Source organism: Corapipo altera, unplaced genomic scaffold (genome assembly GCF_003945725.1).
Source record: "Corapipo altera isolate COAL_440 unplaced genomic scaffold, ASM394572v1 1b, whole genome shotgun sequence".
Lineage (NCBI taxonomy): Eukaryota > Metazoa > Chordata > Aves > Passeriformes > Pipridae > Corapipo > Corapipo altera.
Window position 1 is genome coordinate 16,715,402 of NW_020884881.1, and position 19,859 is coordinate 16,735,260.

Below are 19,859 nucleotides of genomic sequence, written 5' to 3' on the forward strand. Positions count from 1 at the left end.
CAGCTTTAGGAAACACCTGAAGGACAAATCACCCTTTTTATCCATGTACATATGGAACAAACTGGGTAGGAAGAAAATCTCACTATACCCCTTTGGGTCATAAAGGAACATCATTGCATAAAACACAATGGAGCAGTGAAGCAGCCATAGAAATTACTCACTCCCTTTGCATATGGGTGGAGACTCATGCACTCAGAAACATCAGACTTCACATCAGGGTGATTTAATTGGGTTTATTGGAGGAAAACAATTAGTCATCCCTTTAAATTGTCATGATAGAAATCTCGATATGTATACATGATTGTCAAGGCAGAGAACCACTTGCGATGTAGCCCCACTAACAATTTGCAGTACTGCAAACTCATTATGCAGATAAAACTTTTGCGATGCCTTAATACATGCATGGAGTAAATACACATTCTCCCTTCTTTTTGGACACAGATGCTGTTATGAACTTGTATCAATCACAAGACCTGCAATATTAGGCACACTGACATTCCTTGATTAAGATTTAAGCCTTTGTAGAAAACATGCTTGCATTTTCATTAGAAGTCAACCGAGGGATGTTTTGCAGTTGGGTGTATTTGGGGAGTCACTATTCTTGGCAGACTAGGCTTTTTTTTTATTGTTTGCTGACTCAAATAAAAGACCTATCTTAAAAAAAGGCCCAAACGGAACAAAATGTTGTTTCTTAACTAGAGGCCAATGTAGAGCAGGTCACTGATGTTGGGGTGACCAGAAACATGAGTCGCACCGTTATCTCTGACTGAGCTGCAACCCTTCCACACTCTTCACTTTGGGGATCATGCTACAGCTTGATCTAGTAAGATATAGCATGTGTGATGCCACACTGGGCTCAGGGGATGCAAGATAAGAGATGGAAAAGCTCAGAGCTGCTCTGAGCAACCCCCTAGGAGCTCCCACCCACCACAGCACACAATCCACTTCCTCATGGAGCCTTGCACCAGGTGGTGCCTCAGCAATCTGAATTCACGCTGATTTACAACCATTATTAGCGATGATTTTTTGGTGCTGCCATACAGTGCTTCAGCGATGGTACAGCATCCTAGCTAAGCACCAGCCTTAAGGTGGGCTCAAGACTTCTTGGTGCTTTTGGCCACCATGGAGCAGTCCCTTGCATAATTTCCAAGGATGGTGCCACCCCCATGGTGCTTGCTCTCCAGCCCTGCTCCTTGGCATGCCCTTGCCAGGAACCCTGAGCAACTTCCCGGTCCTTTCAGATGGTTCATCTTTGAGTGTTGAGAACTTGAACATCTTCAACACAGCAGCCACTCAGGACCTGGGACCAATGCCCTGCTGATGCCCACAGGAGGTTTGGGCTGGAGCTAATACAAGCACCATGGATCCATCCTGTACCCTGCCTTGGAAAGACTAGCACAAATGAAAATGGGTTAATGATTAAGGGAAGAGAAGGTAAGGGCATAGTTTCCATGTGGAAGAAGGTAAAGTACTACGCCAAACTCTTCCATGGATAGATAAATGGTGGTACTATTTGGATGTTCAAGGATTAAATGCTAGTATTTAGGTGGTGATGCTCTGGAAAGGATGGGATAGTTTAGCTCAGCTCTCTGTCCTATTTTGTGCAGGCAAAGAATCACAGCATCTTGGTCCCCAAAATGCAGTTCATTCTGCAAGAGGTGAGAAAGCAATATCTTGTAGGAAGAGAAAAGTACTAAGAATCTAGTGAACCAGTCTAAATTTTCATTAGGAAAAACAATCCAAAAGAAAAAAAGAAAAAACAAAGAGACACACCAACATGTTTCTTGGTAGCCCTGGGTGTTGGTGACCCAGGGAAAGAATTTCTGATGCAGATCAAATTTTTAAGTGTTGTGTTAAAAAAGGGGTTCTCACCTCCTCAGCTCCCTGTTTCTAGACATGTGTATGTGACTGCTGCATAATTTTAAGCTGATCTGGATGGTGACTCTTCCTGTACATGCTGCACAGCATTCAACAGAAAGACAAAACACATTACCAGGCTTTGCAGTATCTTGTTTACAAAACATTAGCTTTTGCATTTACTCAAACTTAACAATGGATTTCGAGTTACAGATACACTGAGTAATTTAAAAGCAAAACATAGAAGTAATCCCCTCAGAGAAAAGGTTGGGTTGAATGTGCATGAAGAAAAGGCTTGGGAAATACAGAAACAGTGAACAGCAGTTTAATACATGCAGTGCAGTATCATGCATTTATTGGACAGTTGATGTCATCATTATTTCAGCAGTGTTTTTTCACAACACTTGCAAGCGTACATGCCCTGATGCCACTCTGGAGTATGGAAAAACTGTAAGAGCTGTTCTTCTGACCTTAACATTTATGAAGAGGAGGAAAAAAAAGCTACCTGGACAGGTAAGTGGCATGGTTCATGGTGGGGAAGGGGGTCTTGAAAACCAGAGTCTGGGCTAAAGAGCCTCTGTCCTCTATTACGAGCACTATTTACACAGCTTTGACCCAACTGTGCAAAGTCAGACCAAAAGACCTGAACCAGCTTGTGATGTCCCACTGCTGGGACTTGTGACTCCCAGGGCCACAATGTACATACACACACACACACGTACACGTGCACACACGCGTGTCACAGAGACCAGACCACCCCGGCAGACAGGATGGGAAGGCAGGACCCAGCTGCAGGGATTTGAGGAAAAACAAAAGGGATTGTGTAAACCTTGTTGCTGGGCACGAAATATGGGATGACTGATTTACCAGGGGAAACTCTGTTCGTGCAGCATTTGTGAGCAGGTTGCTGTTTCCTCACTCAGCCTTTGCTGACAGTGATTTGCCAACTAATCCTCCGCTCTTGGTCCTGATACTGTTTTCCTTGGACACTGTAGTCTCCATGTGTGCTTCTGCTTTTTGCTTGGATGAGTGTAACTCAGCATCAAGTTTCTGGTGTAAATAAGCATGACAACAAAGGCAAAACTCCCTTCCCATGAATAATCCCTAGTTTCTGGGATGCATTCAGGCCCCAGTTCAAATGGGTAAATACACATGGGATCAAGAATGCAAGTAATTGCATCAAATGAGAATTTCCATATGATGAATGGAAGCTGCTTCCGTACCTTGGGGTTCAGCCTAGAAATTCTTATTTTGCCAGTAGATGAATCTCCTAATTCTTTGGAAAGAGCAAAAGGAACAGGCTACAGCCTGCATGATCTTATTGGCAAAGTCAATCTGGTGTTTTTATGTTGTGCTCATCCAGTGCTGCTCAGGGCTGGAGCTGTTATCACAGGATGAAGTAATAGCACAGGTTTCCCTAGAGCTGAACAAGTTAGTGCCAAGTTCACATCAAAGAACAATATTCTCTCTGCTTGCCAATGGCTGAAAGGTATCTGGCTTTCCCTGGGGGTTTGTTTCCCTAAAAATAGGAAGGGGACAGTCTCAGGGTCAGCTACCACTGCATTTTGTAGGCATCCTGGAGGCCCATGTTCTGACTGGCAGAGGGTTTGGGGAGAAAAGCCTGAAATTAGGGGTTGCATTGGTTCCTGGGGCAGAAAAAACCTTTGGACAAGACCCAAACTCCCTCAGGGCCAGGCAGGGGCCCAGAAGAAATACTGTCAATAGCTGTGGAGGTACACAGGACACATGCACAGTGGAAATCCCTATCCAATACCTACTGCAGAACTACATGGAGATGTCTACCAGTGGGCTGACACCTCTTTTTGTGGTTTGATTCACATCAGGAATGAACCTGTACCATTGCTTGGTTTTATTTCGGCACCACAACCATAACAGACACACACAAGGCATAGGTAAAATCCTACCTTTTTTTTTTTTTTTTCTGTACCCACTACTCTAATGGCACCTGTACAACAGCAACCAGGACAGAAGAGACATCAGCAGCATAGTAACACAGTTTCAAGAAAGCAACCCTGCCAGGTTTTCCCCATACTTTTACTTCCCCGTTAGCCGTGCTGCAGGGCCAAAATCCATTTCGTGCTGCAGAAGGGGTGATCCAGCAGAGAGTTAGGATGCACTGGGAATGAAGTCACATGCAAAATCATCAGCAGAAGCCCCTGCCACTGCAATACTGACTTTCAGCTCGCAGAGTTCACGGGCAGCCTGTCCTCACAATGTCTTCTGCAGGCTAAGGGGCCAGCTGGAGCTTTTCTGGATTTTTTTGTTTTGTTTTGTTTTCCCAGCAAGAGCACTGCTGTTGGCATCAGAGATGGCCTCTGTGACTCTGGAGGTAAAAATCAACAATCAAAGCTGCAAGCAAAGAAAAAGAAGGGGAAGGAGCTGAGGAAAACAAGTTACAAAGGAAAAACACATAGGTACCAGTAAAGTAAAGCAGAAAAGGGTAACAGAGAGTCCAGGCTGAAGTCCTCATGCAAGCAGCAAATCACAGATTGTTTAGTAGGACGGTTCATTGGAAAAGAGCCCAGAGTGATTTTTCTACCTACTCCTTCATGGCAAGGCCAGCTGGGGATTTGTTTTGAATCTTCTACTTTAGGGCTATCAGCCCTTTCCCTCCATGAACACATTATTTACTCCACCTTTGCATTCCCCTGTGAGAGTGGCTGAGCAGAGGTGGACTGGGCCAGGGGAAGGACATGCAATGGCACTGGAGCATTGCCAGAAAGCAATGCTGGAGTGTTTGCCCTACCAGGATGTGCTTGCCAAGGGGCAAATATCTCCAGCCCCCTCCAAAAATCTGGCCTGGGTGCTGCCAAATCATCTCAGTTAACAGATTTACCCAGAAATAAACAGAGAAGTTTTAACCAACTGATACTTAAAGAGAAATCTCTAAGCTTTCGGTGAACCCCAGTTAGATTTCCCGCTGTATATCACTGATACAAAAGAAGAGCTTCCCACCACCAAAACTGTAGCAGATAGAAACAATTTTGCTTTTAAGGGCTTCTGTTTCTTGTCTTAAGATCCCAGCAGTTGATAGCAAGCCAGAGAGAATGATGATAAATTACACAACTAAGTCAGAATATTACTTGCAGAAACAAAACCAAATCACTCTAATTCCAAATGTGGAAGGAAGGAATAACCTTCCCAACAAAAAAACCACACATAACATCTAGCAAGGAGGGGCAGCCAGTGTGTAGGGACCCCCCATCTGCAGGACAGCATGTCTGCGTTTGCTCCTGTCACTGCTCTTTGGAGATGAAAATCCATTTGCTTTTCTTTTTTTTTCCTCAAGATACATTTAGACGCTGTATTTTGATCAGTGGCCACAGCAACTGCTGAGGTCAAGTTCAAACCAGACCTCAGGTTTCAGAAAAGAAGGTGCTGAGGGAATACTTGAGCCCTAACCTTTAAAACTGCTGTACAAACATAAAATTATTCCCTAGGTGGTTGGATATTAGGAAGAAATTTTTTGCAGAGAGAGTAATCAGACATTAGAATGGGCTGCCCAGGGAGGTGGTGGATTCACTGTCCTGGGAGGTTTTTAAGATGAGACTGGATGTGGCACTTAGTGCCATGGTCTGAGAACCACGGGGGTGTTGGATCAAGGGTTGGACTTGATGATCTCAGAGGTCTTTTCCAACCCGGTTGATCCTATGATTCCCAACCTGCTTTTGGTTAAACGTGGGGAACTCCACTGATGCCAAACTGGGAGACTGTCTATTTATGTCCCTGAAGCTGAGCAGAATAAAATAGGACCAGCTGGGCTTGTGAAATCACAGGGGTTCAAAATACCTTGAATTTCTTGGACTCTCTCAAAACTAAAACTTTCTTAATCAGGTTGGCAAACTAAAGTAGCCTTAGAATGAGACATAAAGAGCTCCAATGTAGATGTTGATAAAAGTATATGGTGGCAATGGCCAGGGGATGGGGACAGTAGTAAATTATGTGGAGTTTTGCTATGAAACCCCAAGAGTTTAGTACCTGATATCTTTCCTCAAATGAGAAGCTGAAGTTGAAGCCTTTCTGCATGAGCATCCATGCCAGCTGCAACATGGTGGCGTGCACCAGTGATCCCAGGGGCTCACTCAGATGTGCCACAGCCCTCCGAAAATGGGAATACTGAGGAAACTAGAGATCTACCTGGTGCAACAGCTCTAAGTGCTGCCAAAGGAGTGACTATTTTAAATGAAGTCAGTGCTCACTGACACATGGTTTTCCAGCTTTTTAGCACTCAAAGTACGATGGAAGAAATCCTGGCTCTGCCACCTGAAGCCAACTGACTGAATATGAAGCAAGATTTTGAAGTCTCAATGAAAAATAACATATCTTATGGCTTTTCCCAGCACAATCACTATTGCCTGATACATTCAGCTCTGACTGTGACCGGCTTTCACAATTTCTGTGCAGGATAAATGAGGCAAAGTGTGGCAATAGAGCTTGCTGTGGGGAATGGATTATGCCTCTAGGGGCATGGACCTGTCTGGGGTGCAAGATGTTCACAGGGCTTAGTGAATGGTGCCTGCCTCTGCCACCTACCTCCCTTCTCACCTCCTCAAAGGAAAATCACAGATGGGAATGGTGCTGAAGTAACCTGGAACCCTTCAGCACATCTGGGCAGATTTGCTCTCCTCTCTGTTTCAAGCTGCTTTAATGCACAGTGATACAACAGTCCTGGTGGCTGTTCCTAAACGATGCACCACAACACAAAGCCTGGGAAGTGCATGCATTCAGTAATTAAAAAATGGGTAAACTGATCTTGCTTTGGTGTATGAGCTTCTGGGGAGGAGGGGAAGCCAGAGTCACTCCACCTGTGCCTGTGTCTTTCAGCAAGATCCTACTTTCCCAGCTCAGCACTCCCTGTCAAGCCTGGGCCAGAGATAAGCATGATGGAGTCACACTACATCAGATCCTGCACTTTGCACCCAAGAACCTGCCAGTGCTTCACAGAGGGGTTCAAGCATCAGCCCTCTTCTCTGCCAAGGGTGAAAACCTGGCACACAGAGGTTAAAGTCCGCACTTTTCTATTTGGTTTCTGATACGCAGCTTTGGCCACTCTGGGAGGTGCTGAGCATCAGCAATGCCATGCAAAGCCCCAAAGAACTGTGGGTGCTCAGCACCTCTGTCATGGAACCCTTGGACTGGATGCACCCCATGCCAGAGGCCAGACTGGTGAATTAAATGCATGATTGAGGGCAGCACAGTAAGTCAGTGACAGGGGATGATGACTCCCTGCCACACATCTTCTTTTACTTCCACTCTGCTTGTAATACAGAGTGACTCAATGGAGAGGAGCTGGAGGATGAGACCATGCTCTGCCATGTCCTTTGCTCAGCTCTGCCCAGCTCTGGCCTGACACCATGTACCTGCCTCTCTTCTGAAACAAGGGTGCTGACCCCAAGCACTAAAAGAATGAGACCAAGCATGAGTTGGCTCCCATCTGATGTCAACATAACTCTCACCATGGCTTTGAAAGAGAAGGATGAGAGGGAAAGCAGCAGTTTCTTAATCTGAGCAGGAGGGAAAGCAGCAGTTTCTTAATCTGAGCAGTAACAGCTCTGCTAAAGCCAGACAGACCTGCAGTCCAATCTGAGGAGTAAGAAATGGCATGCCATTGAAATCCTCCCATGTTGCAAAGTTAGCATTGATTCCTACCTATAGAAATAGCCTATCCCCCACCAAACTGGAAGGAGGGACATTATTGGAAGTAATTTCTAAAAGAAAAAAAATAATGCTCAGAAAAGTATCTCTATTTAAATAATCCAGTTGAGATGTTCGTAGTTAATGGAAAAAAATACAACATATACTGTTACCTACACTGAGAAAAGAGCAAATCACTGGGGAAAAGAATGAGTGTTCATTAGTTAGAACATTGCTAGACTCACATACATATATATACTTATATATATATGTATATATGTACAGCACCAGAGACTGTTAGATCCGTTCCCCCTGGAGTCATTTGCAGTTTGTGATAAATGAAACATTTCAGAATTGCAGTATAAAATATGGCCATAAAAAAATCTTCTTTCTTCTAGTCCTTCGCTGAGCGTGTGCCTCGGGGTGGAACAGCACCGGGGCCACCTGCCAGCCCGGCCTCCTGCCCGCTCCTCGCCGGCCCCGCTCTCACTTGCTCCCTGTGTGCACTGTGGTCACTGTGGTGGGTCTGGGCCTCCGGTCCCCTCCGACCGCAGAAACGCCTGAAGAAGCAGATGAAACAAAACTACAGAGAGTGGATGGAGACATACCTAAAAGGAAAGCCAGAAACACAGTTAGAAATGTTATTTTTTTGGAGGTGGGAGTGTGGGCAAAGCTGAGTTTCTTGCGTAGCGAGCTACAGAGTGGAGGGGATTGCAACTGGAGAAGGGGACTGCAGCTGGAGAAAGTGCTGCTGCTCTTCCTGCAGTGGTGGGTTGGCTGGGAACCTCCACAGGGCATCTTCTGCCCTCCTGACCCACGGCTGTCCGCCTACTGCCACCACCAGCAGTGCATACACACGACACAGTGACTCAATGTCCAGCTTTGGTACGTGTTCAGACCAATTCCACATTTCTGGGGCTGAAGAAAAAGAGTTGTGGGATTCAAAAATCCCTCCAGCATTGTGCTTGCTCAGAATAATTTCCTCGTGAGCATATTAAAGATGATTAAACTTCTCATCATGGCCATGTAGCTAAACAAGCAGACTATGCACCGGGACTAAAAACATCTCCCCTGGCATCCTGGAAAGCTGCTGATAAAGAAGTAGAGTGGGTCAAATTTGTTGCTGAGTTCCAGTAAGCCTAGAGGGAATGCAAATTTATGTGACTTCAATATCATTCTAGCGACAGCTTACGTCGCTCCAGGCCTTGCTGGTATGTCTCCAGGAGTTCCAGCTGAGATGCAGGTTGATGGAAGTTGAGTATCTGTTGAGTAGCAGTATTCTGGTGCAAGAAAAGCTGATGAGAGGGCACCTGGCCTGGTCACATTGCTCTGACAAGATGCAGCACCAGAGAAATTAGAAATACAGTTCATTTTTCCAGACTGGTGAATAAAGGATGGATGAAACCTATATTAATATATTCTCAGACCGGAGTTTGATATGGCCTTTTGACTTCTCAGGATCTTTTTGATGCTTGTTAGGACTTCTTTCCATGCTTCAAGATGGCATATGAGTCTCAGGGACAATTATGCTCTACCTATACTTGGTCACATCCCATTTCCCATTGACATTTGATACCTTGGCTTCACACTGCAATTTACCTACAACCTTAAAAATATAAAGAACTAGGACCTGTAATTAATCTAGGCAGTCCAATCATATCTAAACTAAATACACCCACCACAGGCTGACAATCAGACCAATACACTTGAGAAATCCTGACTGATTCCCTTAGGCTGTCCTGACAGGTAGCATAGTCCAGCCTAATGCATCATCTCTGCTCTGCCCTACTGCAGAGAACAGACTTAGGATGCAGTCCGACATAACCTACTCTCAGGCAAAGGCTGTACTTAATTGTCTTCAATGATGTGAAATTGCTGCATTCAAAACTATTTGGAAAGCTCATTAAATGTCTATTAATAGCATTAGGCAGCACTCTATTGTGTAATGGTGGCACAGCTGGTTCATGTAACTTGATGCATGGGATCTTTCTCGTGCAAGACATCAGTCCCCAGAGAAAAATGGTGAAAGAGGCAAGATAGAAACCTCAGAGGTTTCCTTTTCCTCAACAGGAGGTGTTTGGTGGAATACATTTGATCCGTCAGATCCCTCTTAACTCCTTGTATTTGCTGCTGGTTCTCCTCATTGGTTCTCTGGGGCTCCAGCATCTCCTAACTCTTTAATTAATTTTTTTGAGGCAGGGAAGCTCTTCTGTATTGTCCACCAAGCTGGACTTAACCTGGGATGCTTGGAAATATTTCAATATTTTTCTGCCTTATATTTCTGGCTGATAAAAACTCATCCTATCTTAACACATTTGGTTTAATTCTTCTTGTCCTGACTGAACATCTCCACCACTGCAAAATATGGTTGGATCGTGTACAGGGACCTGCTGGGTTCTGTAGTGGTAAAACAGATTTTGTTCTCCCACCCTTCTTGTTCACACATGTTTTTACACTGTTCAGACTATTCAGTGCCATTAATTAACACCATCTGAGATTAATTAAATGGAGGGATGGAGATTATTCACCCACCAGTTTAACAGCATTAATCACCCACCAGTTTAACAGCAAAGCATGCATCAGATGCTCTAGACCTGACTGGAGTCCAGCCTTGCCATACTGCAGCAGGAACCAAAATCAAGGCATGTTTCTGCCCTGTAAGTGATTTTCTACATCACTGCACGGCCAGTGCATGGTTAGAAGTGCTTTGAGGATGGTCAGCACTGCATTGCTTCTTTGCAGGTGCCACGTGTGTGCCAGAAGCACAGCGATGTTTCTTTGGCAGCAGCTGTAGGATTTACCACTGGGCATCACAAACTGGGCACTGGGCATGAATTCCCATCAGGCCCGGGAATCAGAGGGAAGGGGTTCTCCTCTGGCTCAGCCACAGCACAAGCTGGCAAAAACATCTCACAGAGCACCCAGAAGGCCAGTTCCACCCCAGGCATGAGGGAAACTGTGCCCATGACAGCAAGAGAAACCACAGCTTCCACACAGAGCCACAGTGACTGTGGCTGGTGTTGTGACCTCTTCAAGGAGTAAGGGTTGGCAAGCAGGGGTGGCAGAAGCAGCACTATCCAAAATCCATCTTGAATAACAGATGCTTTCAGTTCCAGAATAGTGCAGGGCGTAGTCGAGAAATGACCATTTCACTCCACAGTGAAGCAAGCACTGACTGGCAATACCAAAATCTATTAGCACTCTTTTTTGGTGTCACACCTTAAAATAATCTCCTCTAATTATAAACTCCACATCCCTCCATTTCATGATATAAAAATCTCTACATATGGACCTAAGGGATTAAAATAAATGCTCAGAAGCCAGAGAATAAATAGGCTTCATTGCAAAGGACGCATTTCTGTCTTCCAAATAATCCCTTTGCTGCCATGTCTCCTTCCCTGGCATTCAGGAAGAAGATATATCCCAAACATCTGAGCCCATTGGGCAGCTTGGAAATTTCAATTATAGCATATAACAAAAGTGGCAGAGAGCCAAGTCCTGCTGTGGTGCAGAGGGCCCAAGTCCTGCTCAGACAAATGAGCCTCTTTATGTAGGAGCTTAACTTGGCCCAGGAAGAGGGAAGCTGGGTCCCTCTAGCAGGATCAGTCTCCTCCATGAAAAATGGAAAGTAAACCAATTTTTACAGAAAAATACCCTATCACAATACTGGAAACTCAAACATAAACAGTTTGAGTAAACTTTTTCAGATTTCAACCAAATACAAAACTTTGTTGCTGTGGGGGTCTGGGTCTTTTTCCCAAGCGAAAGCTCTTTTTCTCCACAAGAAAGGGTGTTTTTCTCTCAAAAATGCACCAAGCTAAAACCTCTCTTTTTTTTTTTTAGTGTGTAAACTTTTCCAACTGAAACATCGTTTCTCAGGCCAGCCAAAAGTGACGGCCTAGGTCCGCTTTAAAGTCCTTGTTTTAAACACCTGCTTGCACAAAGCCAAACCTACTGGCAGTGAGGACTGCAGCCTGGGGGGTCAAGGCGAAAACGGGGATCCTGCAGATTTGCTCACGGTAGGAGCTTTCCCAGGATGTTGGCTACTCACAATCTTTCCGTGTGGCCGCCTCAGGAATCGGTGTGGCGAGGCTGAGGGTGCTGGACACGCCGGCGCTGGCACTGTCCAGGCTGCTGCCGAGGTGTAGCCGCCTCATGTGCCGGACGACTGCCGTGGCGTTAAACGCTTGCTGGGGAAAAATAACAAGAAAGAAATAAATAATAATGATAATAAAAAAAAAACGGAGGTGGAAAGTAACTTCTGCTCCCCACCTGCCTACTCAGAATGTCAGAGGTGAATAAGCCCATTATCTTTCAAATTTTTCCTGAATTCTAGTTTCTAGGCTAGGAACAGTGTTTTCAAGCCATATGCACCTCTGCCCTGGTCCTGCTCCCTGTCGTTACTCCCAGTACTCAGTTGGCAGCCTACAAGCAAAGCCATATTTGACACATCCTCCTCTGCCCCAACACACAGGGTGTTCTCATTGCTTTCTGTCCCCCCGTGGTGCTGACCCTAACTTCACACATAACTGTGAGTGTTTTAGCGATGAGCAGCCCCATCTCTCGCCATTACATTTGGTACTTGGTGAATACCATCCTGTACAAAAGCCCCTGCAGGCCCTTAAGTCTGGACCAACTATTTTGACCAGAATTTTGGGCCACAAGAGCACTAACATGCTGAAAGGGTGGCTGTACAACCGCTACATTAGCAGAGCTGTGTCTCAGTGTCATTCCCAAGGACAGGTCACTTACTCTCCATTTGCTTTTTGCAAAGTTCTTCCGTATCTGAGCGCTGACCGACTCGTGGATGTTTTTGTTGAGTGCTGTATCACCAGCAATCCTGAAATAGACAGAGCAGGTACATTTTTTAAGAGATCTTTTTCTCTCCTTGAGTACTCTTTACTTTTTCTCCTGAACAGAGAGGCTGGTCTCAGGTGTGACTGCACCTGCAGTGATGATGATTTCATTCACACAAGGGCTCAAACTTCTCACCACCGTCTCTGCTGGCAGCAGTGGTGGAAAATCTGGGGCAATAAATGCAAGTGTAGATAAGGCTTATAGGTCTGGCAGCTACAAAGAGGTATGGACTGATTTTGTTGGTGTACTGCTGCTTTCTATCACCACTACAACCCTGGATGAAGACATTCTACCTTTTTTTTCTTGACATCTGAAGATTTAACATTAACAGGCTGAGACTACTTTTAGCCTCAGCCATGCAGAAGCTTCCAGAGCCACTCCAACCTGTCTGATTTCTGTTTGCACTGGAGATTTTCCTGCCACCCTGCAACATACATAGTCATTCATCATGATTAATGTGGATTTACAGTAAAGCAGATACATGGACTCTCACTAAAGCAGCACAGATTGCACAAAAAATTGAGCTGAACAACGCTCAACCTAAAAAATTGATTGATCTTGCATAGTTTCTTTAATATATAAAGACACATTCAAATCTTCACTAAACACTATTATTTCAAGGGAATTTTACTGATTCGTTTAACTCCTCAAGGCATGAGATCTGTTGGAAGAGCAGGCAACACAGTGAACTGATGTTGGGCCATTTTGTGGGGTATTAAGTACTCTCTAATGTAGGTGATGCAAGGAGGCAAAGATTGCCTTCTATGTTGTATGTGATGCTTTCAGAAATCAATTTTTCAGCCCCAGTGTAGGAAAACAATGTCCATTAGCAATAAAAAATTGTAAGAAATTGAAAAATCCATCAAGACCAGAGTCTCCCAGTTTAGGGAGCTCCAATAAGGTAATCAGAGGATCTGGGGGACTCAGCAGTCATCTAGTCCTTCTCCCCACTCCAGCTCTGTCAAAATAATTTTGACAAGTATTTGGCTAACCAGTCCCTAAAGATCCCCAAAAGATAGAGACCCCTCAGGCAAACAATTCCAGAGCCTCACTATCTCCCAGAAGACATGGAAAATAGTTTATTCCCTTTGTCTTTGAAGCATCCTTTCACATATTTGAAGACTGTTATCATGACTTCTCTCCGTCTTCTCTTCTCTAGACTAAACAAACTGATTCTTTCACTGTTTCTTCATAACTCATGTTTTCTAATCCTCTGATCTAGTGAGCTCCTCTGGATTTTCTCCAACTTGTCCACATCTTCCGTAGAGGGTTGCACCCGAACTGTTCTCTGTTTTCCAACTAAGGCAGCAGAATGGCAGCATTGCTTTTCTGTTTCTTAAGAGGTGAAACTGCTTACATACCTCAGCCTGCTGTTTCCATTTATGTGTACCATGAATTGGAGACAGCCCTTCCATTTCACCCAGATCATTCCAAACTGTAACCCTGTTCTTCAAGGGACATGCTGCTTTTCCTGCCTTCGTGTCCATGGCACATCTAAGAAGGACTCTCTGAAACTAGACTTCTCCAAATTGTTGTCCTCCTTCCTGCTGGCAACAGTCACCCAGGATCATCATCAGAGGGGTGAGAGGAACTAATTACTTTGGGAGGAAGGAATAAATCCTCATCTCCCAAGAGTGGAGACCCACCAATCCCACCCTGTTGCTCATCTACATTGGGTCATTCAAGAGTACTGAAGCCAAAAGGATGGTGGAACAGGGCTCCCATTCAGGGTAGCTCTAATCCAGCTGGGAAGGGCCCTGGGATCACTGGCTGTCATACCACAGATCTCAGGAGAAAACTAAGCTGACAACTTAATTTGTGGACAGCCACAAGCCGAACCATCCATTCAGTAAGTGATCAAAAAGACCAAGAGAGAAAATACACTTTCAAAGAACATTTTTCCTCCAAAGTTAATGATGCATTTTCCTTTATGAACAAGTTGATTAACAAGCTCTATAAGCACAGATCCTGTTTTCCACTTGCCAAATTTTATTTTGGAACAAGTTCTTGGGGCATGATACCCTTGCCAGCTCTTCCAGAAGATTGTTCTTGTCAGTCTCCACAAGGACATGAAAATGCATTTTTGCCATATGAAACTTTCGATCAGGTGTGTAGCTCCAATACAGGCTATATTTGATTTTTTAGTTTACGATCATTTTCTGAAATGCTGGTGGTTTCAGTAAGAAACTGCTGATTCCAATAGTTCACAAACTGTCTTCTACCACCCCTAACTCTATATTCACTATGCAATTCTTGTAATTCCAGGAAAATAGTATCGGTATTTGGGTGTTTTCCAAATAGGCAGAATAGTACTTGTTTACTTCACAAGGGAATGGACAGACATCCTGTAAAGCCCTCAGATGCTACAGTGGTGTGACCATCCTACATCTAAGTATTAGCACCTTGGAGATGCTAGCTTTTAATCAGAGCAAAATAACAGCCGTTCTGGGGTAATTCAGTGCAGGAGGATCTGTTCAAACCCGTGCTGGTATGCTGAACAGTGTGGCTCAAAATGCAGCCCTGGCTGCCAAAGCCGGGGGGGGGAAATTGTTCCCCAAGCTGCCTCTGAAGAACTATCCTGTTAATCCTGTGATTCTGTAACATGAGGACTGCGCTTTTATGCTCTATTTTGCACTTGGAGGATTTTGAAGTTTTTATAAAATAACACTTGTGGTGTTATAGTGTTTATAGTATAGTTTTTACTTCTTGGAAAACAAAACCAGTGTTAATATCCATTTGTTTTTTGTTGGTGTTTTGCTGGAGATGTGATGGTTTGAGGACACAGAAGAAGGGGAGGTAAGCAGGGAGAAGCAGTATCTTTTATACTCAACAGGTAGAGTTTGAAAAATGAGATAGGCTTTTGGGTACCTACCCTGAGGTGAGTATCATCGCATCTATACTGAATGTATTTAATAATGAACTTTAGTTCCCTTGCTGAAAAGACAATGAATGAAATTTAACAGGTTTTAGCGCATGTTATAATTACTCTTCTCCTTTTCCCTAAGTCTGCAAGTCCATAGGCTATAAACCATCTTGCTTTTCCTTTTAGGCCAAAATCCCTTAGCACCTTTCTTTCTCCCTTTCCATCACAACATATCCTTTGCCTGCAGGAATCATCTCCATTTTCTCTGAGAAACAATAATCAACTTGAGCTGATCAAACTGATGCATATCTAATAAAACCCTGAGCAGTAGTTCCTGGCTTTGCAGTTAACTTTGAAGTTAACTGTGTCAGCACTGAAGTTTGTTTTTATCAACTGTACTAGCTGGCCCAGTAGAAGATATTGCATCTATCTACCACACACACATACAAAAATAAAATTAAACTAATTAGAATAATGCATCATCTGCTATCATGCTGAATATCATCCAGAAAGTGAGCAAGGACTGATTAGTCTAAGTGGAACCTGGCTTTTCTCTCAGAGTTCCAGTTTTGCAGCACCCACAAGCAGCTACATCCTAACAATGGTTTGGGGCACAGAATTAGATACCAAGAGCCACAATCTGATAACTTTCCATCCCAAATACGCCCGCTGAAACTAAGAAAGTTATTTCTCGTGAATAAGCATAACAAGTCTCATGCTGCAGATGAGAGGAATCTAATCTAATGATCAAATATTATTTCATAGTATCTAATTTATTTTAACTCTCTAGCTGAGTTCAAACTTATCACACCAATTTATCTGGCCATACCACTTCTAAGCTTTGAGGAGAATCTCCAACAAAGACAAACCAGTAAATTTCCTTTTGGAAAGTTCTTTATTAGCATGCTGCAAGCATATGTCTCATTCTCCCTGCCCATGACAGCAGGCAAAGTCTTTCATCTACCATTATTTTCTGAGCCCTCGTACTGAAGGCAGCCAACTTAAATGCTATGCTGGCCAAACAGTGCTTAGAAATACTCTTCAATATGATGACAGGAAACATGGAGTTAGCTGTAATGGATAATGCTGAAGGATCATAACTCTTCTATATGTACACACACACACATATATATATATCTACATGTACACACATGTATGTGTATAAATATACACACACACGTTCTGTATCAGTGATGTTCCAAAATAAATAGAGTGCAGGGATGAACTCGATAAGAGTTTGATTTAATGTTGTAAACATCAGCAGCTCCCTTCAGGAAGGTCTTTTCACACTTCAAACAGTACTGTCTGAGAACTGAGCTCTCTGTAAACCACGTCCTTTCCCTGGGTGGAAATTATTATCTGGTTTGTGCTCTCTGGCACATAATAAACACTCAGGGTCATGGCCATAATTTGCAGAGACTCAGTCCTTGCCAAAGCTTTGTGATTCTTCAGTGTAGGCATGGATGGATGTCAGCACGTCCCAAGTGTCCTCTGTCCCTTTGCACAAGCAACGGGGAAAGGCAAGGACCACACTCGTACCTGCAGACACAGGTGTCTACCCGGTGTCACAACCTCCCTCTCCCTTATACAATCCATACAGGGAGGCAGCATATACATCACCCTTTAATTTAGATGCCCCAGGTTGCCTTCAATGCCATAACTGGCTTCAGCACACAGCTCTAAATCCCATTTAAGTTCACTTGGTTAATGCATGACAGATTAAGTAAATTCATGGCGCCCTTTCCAACTTTTATATTAGCTTTCTAACTGTTGGACTTTGTCCTGGCCTTCTGAGTACTCTTTTCTTTCCTTCTGATCTGAGCCCAAAGGCTGAATTTGGCTCTGCAGGGCCTAGTTTGACCTGACGGGGAGCACACTTTGATAATCCTTGAGGGTCCCTTCCAACTCAGGATATTCTAGGTTTTTATGATTCTACAGATTCTCAGGTTTCTGCTGCTCACCCTTAATCACTTCAGACTGAGCCACTGCCCTAAACAGGGTGTGGGTTCTGATATGGCAATATATTTAATAAACTTAATTGCTGTCATTAATATGAGCCAGGGAAACATTAAAATGTATCAAGCTGCAGCAAAATTACTCCACTCTTTTGTTACCTTCATTTTCCATGTCCTTTTTGAAAAGTCACCAGTGGAACAACCAAGCAGAACATTGCACCTTTGCAACACACCACGAACAGTGCAAACCTCACTGAAAGATACACTATAAAATAAGTATATTTTCCAATGGAAAGCATAAGTCACCTGTACATTAAACTGGAGAAATCTGTATAAATGGATTGTACAGGTTGGGGTGGAATCATTATACCAACAAGTCTCACATATTATACTGTTTCAGCTACCATACTTCACTGCAATTATTAGCCTCCTTTTCTGCCAACTCTGAGTTTAACATACCGTCCCTCTGCCAAGGCCATTTGATTATAAATAGCAAAACATCACGTAAATGCAGGCATGTGGGGAGCAGATACAGCACAGAAAAGCAGGCCATTGGGAAGAAGTATTTACTTTTATTAGGGTCTGTTCCTGTGCAAACATTTAGTCATGCAAATAGCTGTCTATTCTAGAGCAGTTTTCCAAAATTCAGAAAGATTATTAACCTTAAAAGCATAAATGTAATATCTTGCAAGATCCAGTTCTTGCAAGCCCTGTTTGGAAGTTTTAAATAAAAACATGGTAATTGAAATAAAAGGTGTATTTTGGAATTGGCTTGTTCTCCACAAATGTTACATAAGAAACAACAAAGCCTCATGGCAATGTCAGGCACAGTTAACCATTTTTATCACAATCAGATTATAAAATAAGTGTTAAGTATTCTTGATTTGATAGTTTTCTGCCTAATTTGTGGATTATTGCAAAGGTCTAATACTGCAAGGGAAGATACCATAGGAGGAAGAAACTAAGAAAGCTGGAAAATGTTACTACATGGAGCTACTTCATCATATGTGTTAATCATCTACCATTTGCACAGCACCAGTGACTCAGGTAGATCTGTGTTTTACTGGTGAGACAAGGAGACAAACCCCAACTCTCACAAAAGTCTGGCAAAACTCCCATTAACCTCAGTGGAATCAGGATTTCACTTCATGACAATGCTGGGGTTCAAAGATGCTTCTCCAGTTACGTTGCTTGTGCAGACGAAAGAAGTGCTTTTTATGAGGTGCCATTAAGGGCTACTTGCAGTGTGAGCACTTTGGAAAAGCATATAATTTATGGGGTCCTATGAAGTCTGCTCTGATCACCTCTTCCCACTAAGCCAATAGTCTTACGTACCTCACTACCATGGATAACACACAGAGAAGACAATGCTATGTCAGCACTGTGGAAGTTGATGTGGCTAATGGGGGTTGAAAATAGATACATTGAAAAATACATGCTCATCTGACGAGGTGGTGTGGGATGCCCCCATTATAAAAGGTGGAATCATGAGAGGAACTCAAACCTGGACTTGCTGGAAACTTAAACATGACCAGGCTGAGAGAAGGACACAGATGACCATCGAGAGGAAACACAGAGATCTACTCCTCCTCCACCAAAAAAGCCTTTCCCTCCTTCCAAGAGCAGGAGAGAATGCCATTGCAACAGATGTAATGGTTAGAATGAGAGAAGAAACATCAAAACCCCCACTATTTCCTGACATAAGCGATCTATGTGGAAAATGATTCTTGAGCAATGCTTTGGCAAAAGGAGATCCTATCACTAACTCTGAAATAACAGATAATATTTGGGTGAGTAGCCTTGATTATCCAAAAAGGCATTTATCACTACGGTATCCAAACCCTCCATAAGATCACTGCACCACTCTCCAGAGAGGTCCATAACAGCAACATGTGTTACGGGAAGAAGCGTTTCAGAGCAAAGGGGAATGAGCCATCGAGTTTTGTTCACAAGCATAGTGGGGAGGACAGAAGCAGATCTGAAGCCATAGGTCAGGAAACCTCCATGCTTTGCTTCCACTGTACAACTGCCATAGAAGCACAGAATCGTAGAAAGGCTTGAGTTGAAAGGGACCTTAAAGATCACCTAGTTCCCACCTCCCTGTCCTGTAATCCACTGGCACATACTGCCTCTGTGTCAAAGGGAGGTGGGTTTGGGATGTGGGGTGGAAACATGGTGCACATTTGAAGCCTCTCTACTGCAGTGCCATTTGCATGTCTGACATTTCAAAGGCTGACCCTGAGCTGTGCTTTACATGGCTGGGAAGCAGCCCTTCAAGTGAACCACTATCTGGCAAAGTCAGCCTGGCAGAAGAAGACCCCCTGACACAGAAATGGGGGAAGACTCTCTTGGGAGATTGTTTTTACATCAAAGAATAAATTCTGTAGAAAATAGTAAGAATCATGGAGCAGTCTGTGAGTTTCCATTGGCCCTTGGCCATGTCATGCAAAAGAAAAAAAAAAAAAACAAGAAGAAAAGGAATGAAAATTCTTTTTATCATTTTGTTCCTTTTGGAGGGCCCAAAAGCTGGGTGTGTTGCAAGTGCCACGTTTCTTTGTTGCACTCCAGCAACCAACACAGATGTAGCAGGGCCAAGAGCTGGATTCTTTTTTGTGTGTGTGTGTATCTTGGATGTAAGGCTTTGGAAAATTTGCCTCTGAGTTGTACAAATG

General features: G+C 43.7%; 1 protein-coding gene across 3 annotated transcripts in view; it reads right to left on the reverse strand.

The window, feature by feature from the left end:
* Positions 1–215: 215 nt before the first annotated feature.
* The window catches only part of CAMK1D (calcium/calmodulin dependent protein kinase ID), a 217,813-nt gene continuing 198,169 nt past the window's right edge, over positions 216–19,859 (reverse strand). The window contains exons 9-11 of one of the 3 annotated variants that reach the window (XM_027639744.1): positions 12,265–12,352; positions 11,564–11,702; positions 216–4,201 (exon numbers count right to left, since the gene is read on the reverse strand). In XM_027639744.1, coding sequence (XP_027495545.1) covers positions 4,200–4,201; positions 11,564–11,702; positions 12,265–12,352 — 229 coding nt within the window. In that variant the 3' untranslated portion in view covers positions 216–4,199. Of the gene's footprint in view, positions 4,228–5,456; positions 8,121–11,563; positions 11,703–12,264; positions 12,353–19,859 lie in introns of those variants that run through there. The other 2 variants (XM_027639743.1, XM_027639742.1) reach the window with 2 other exon arrangements.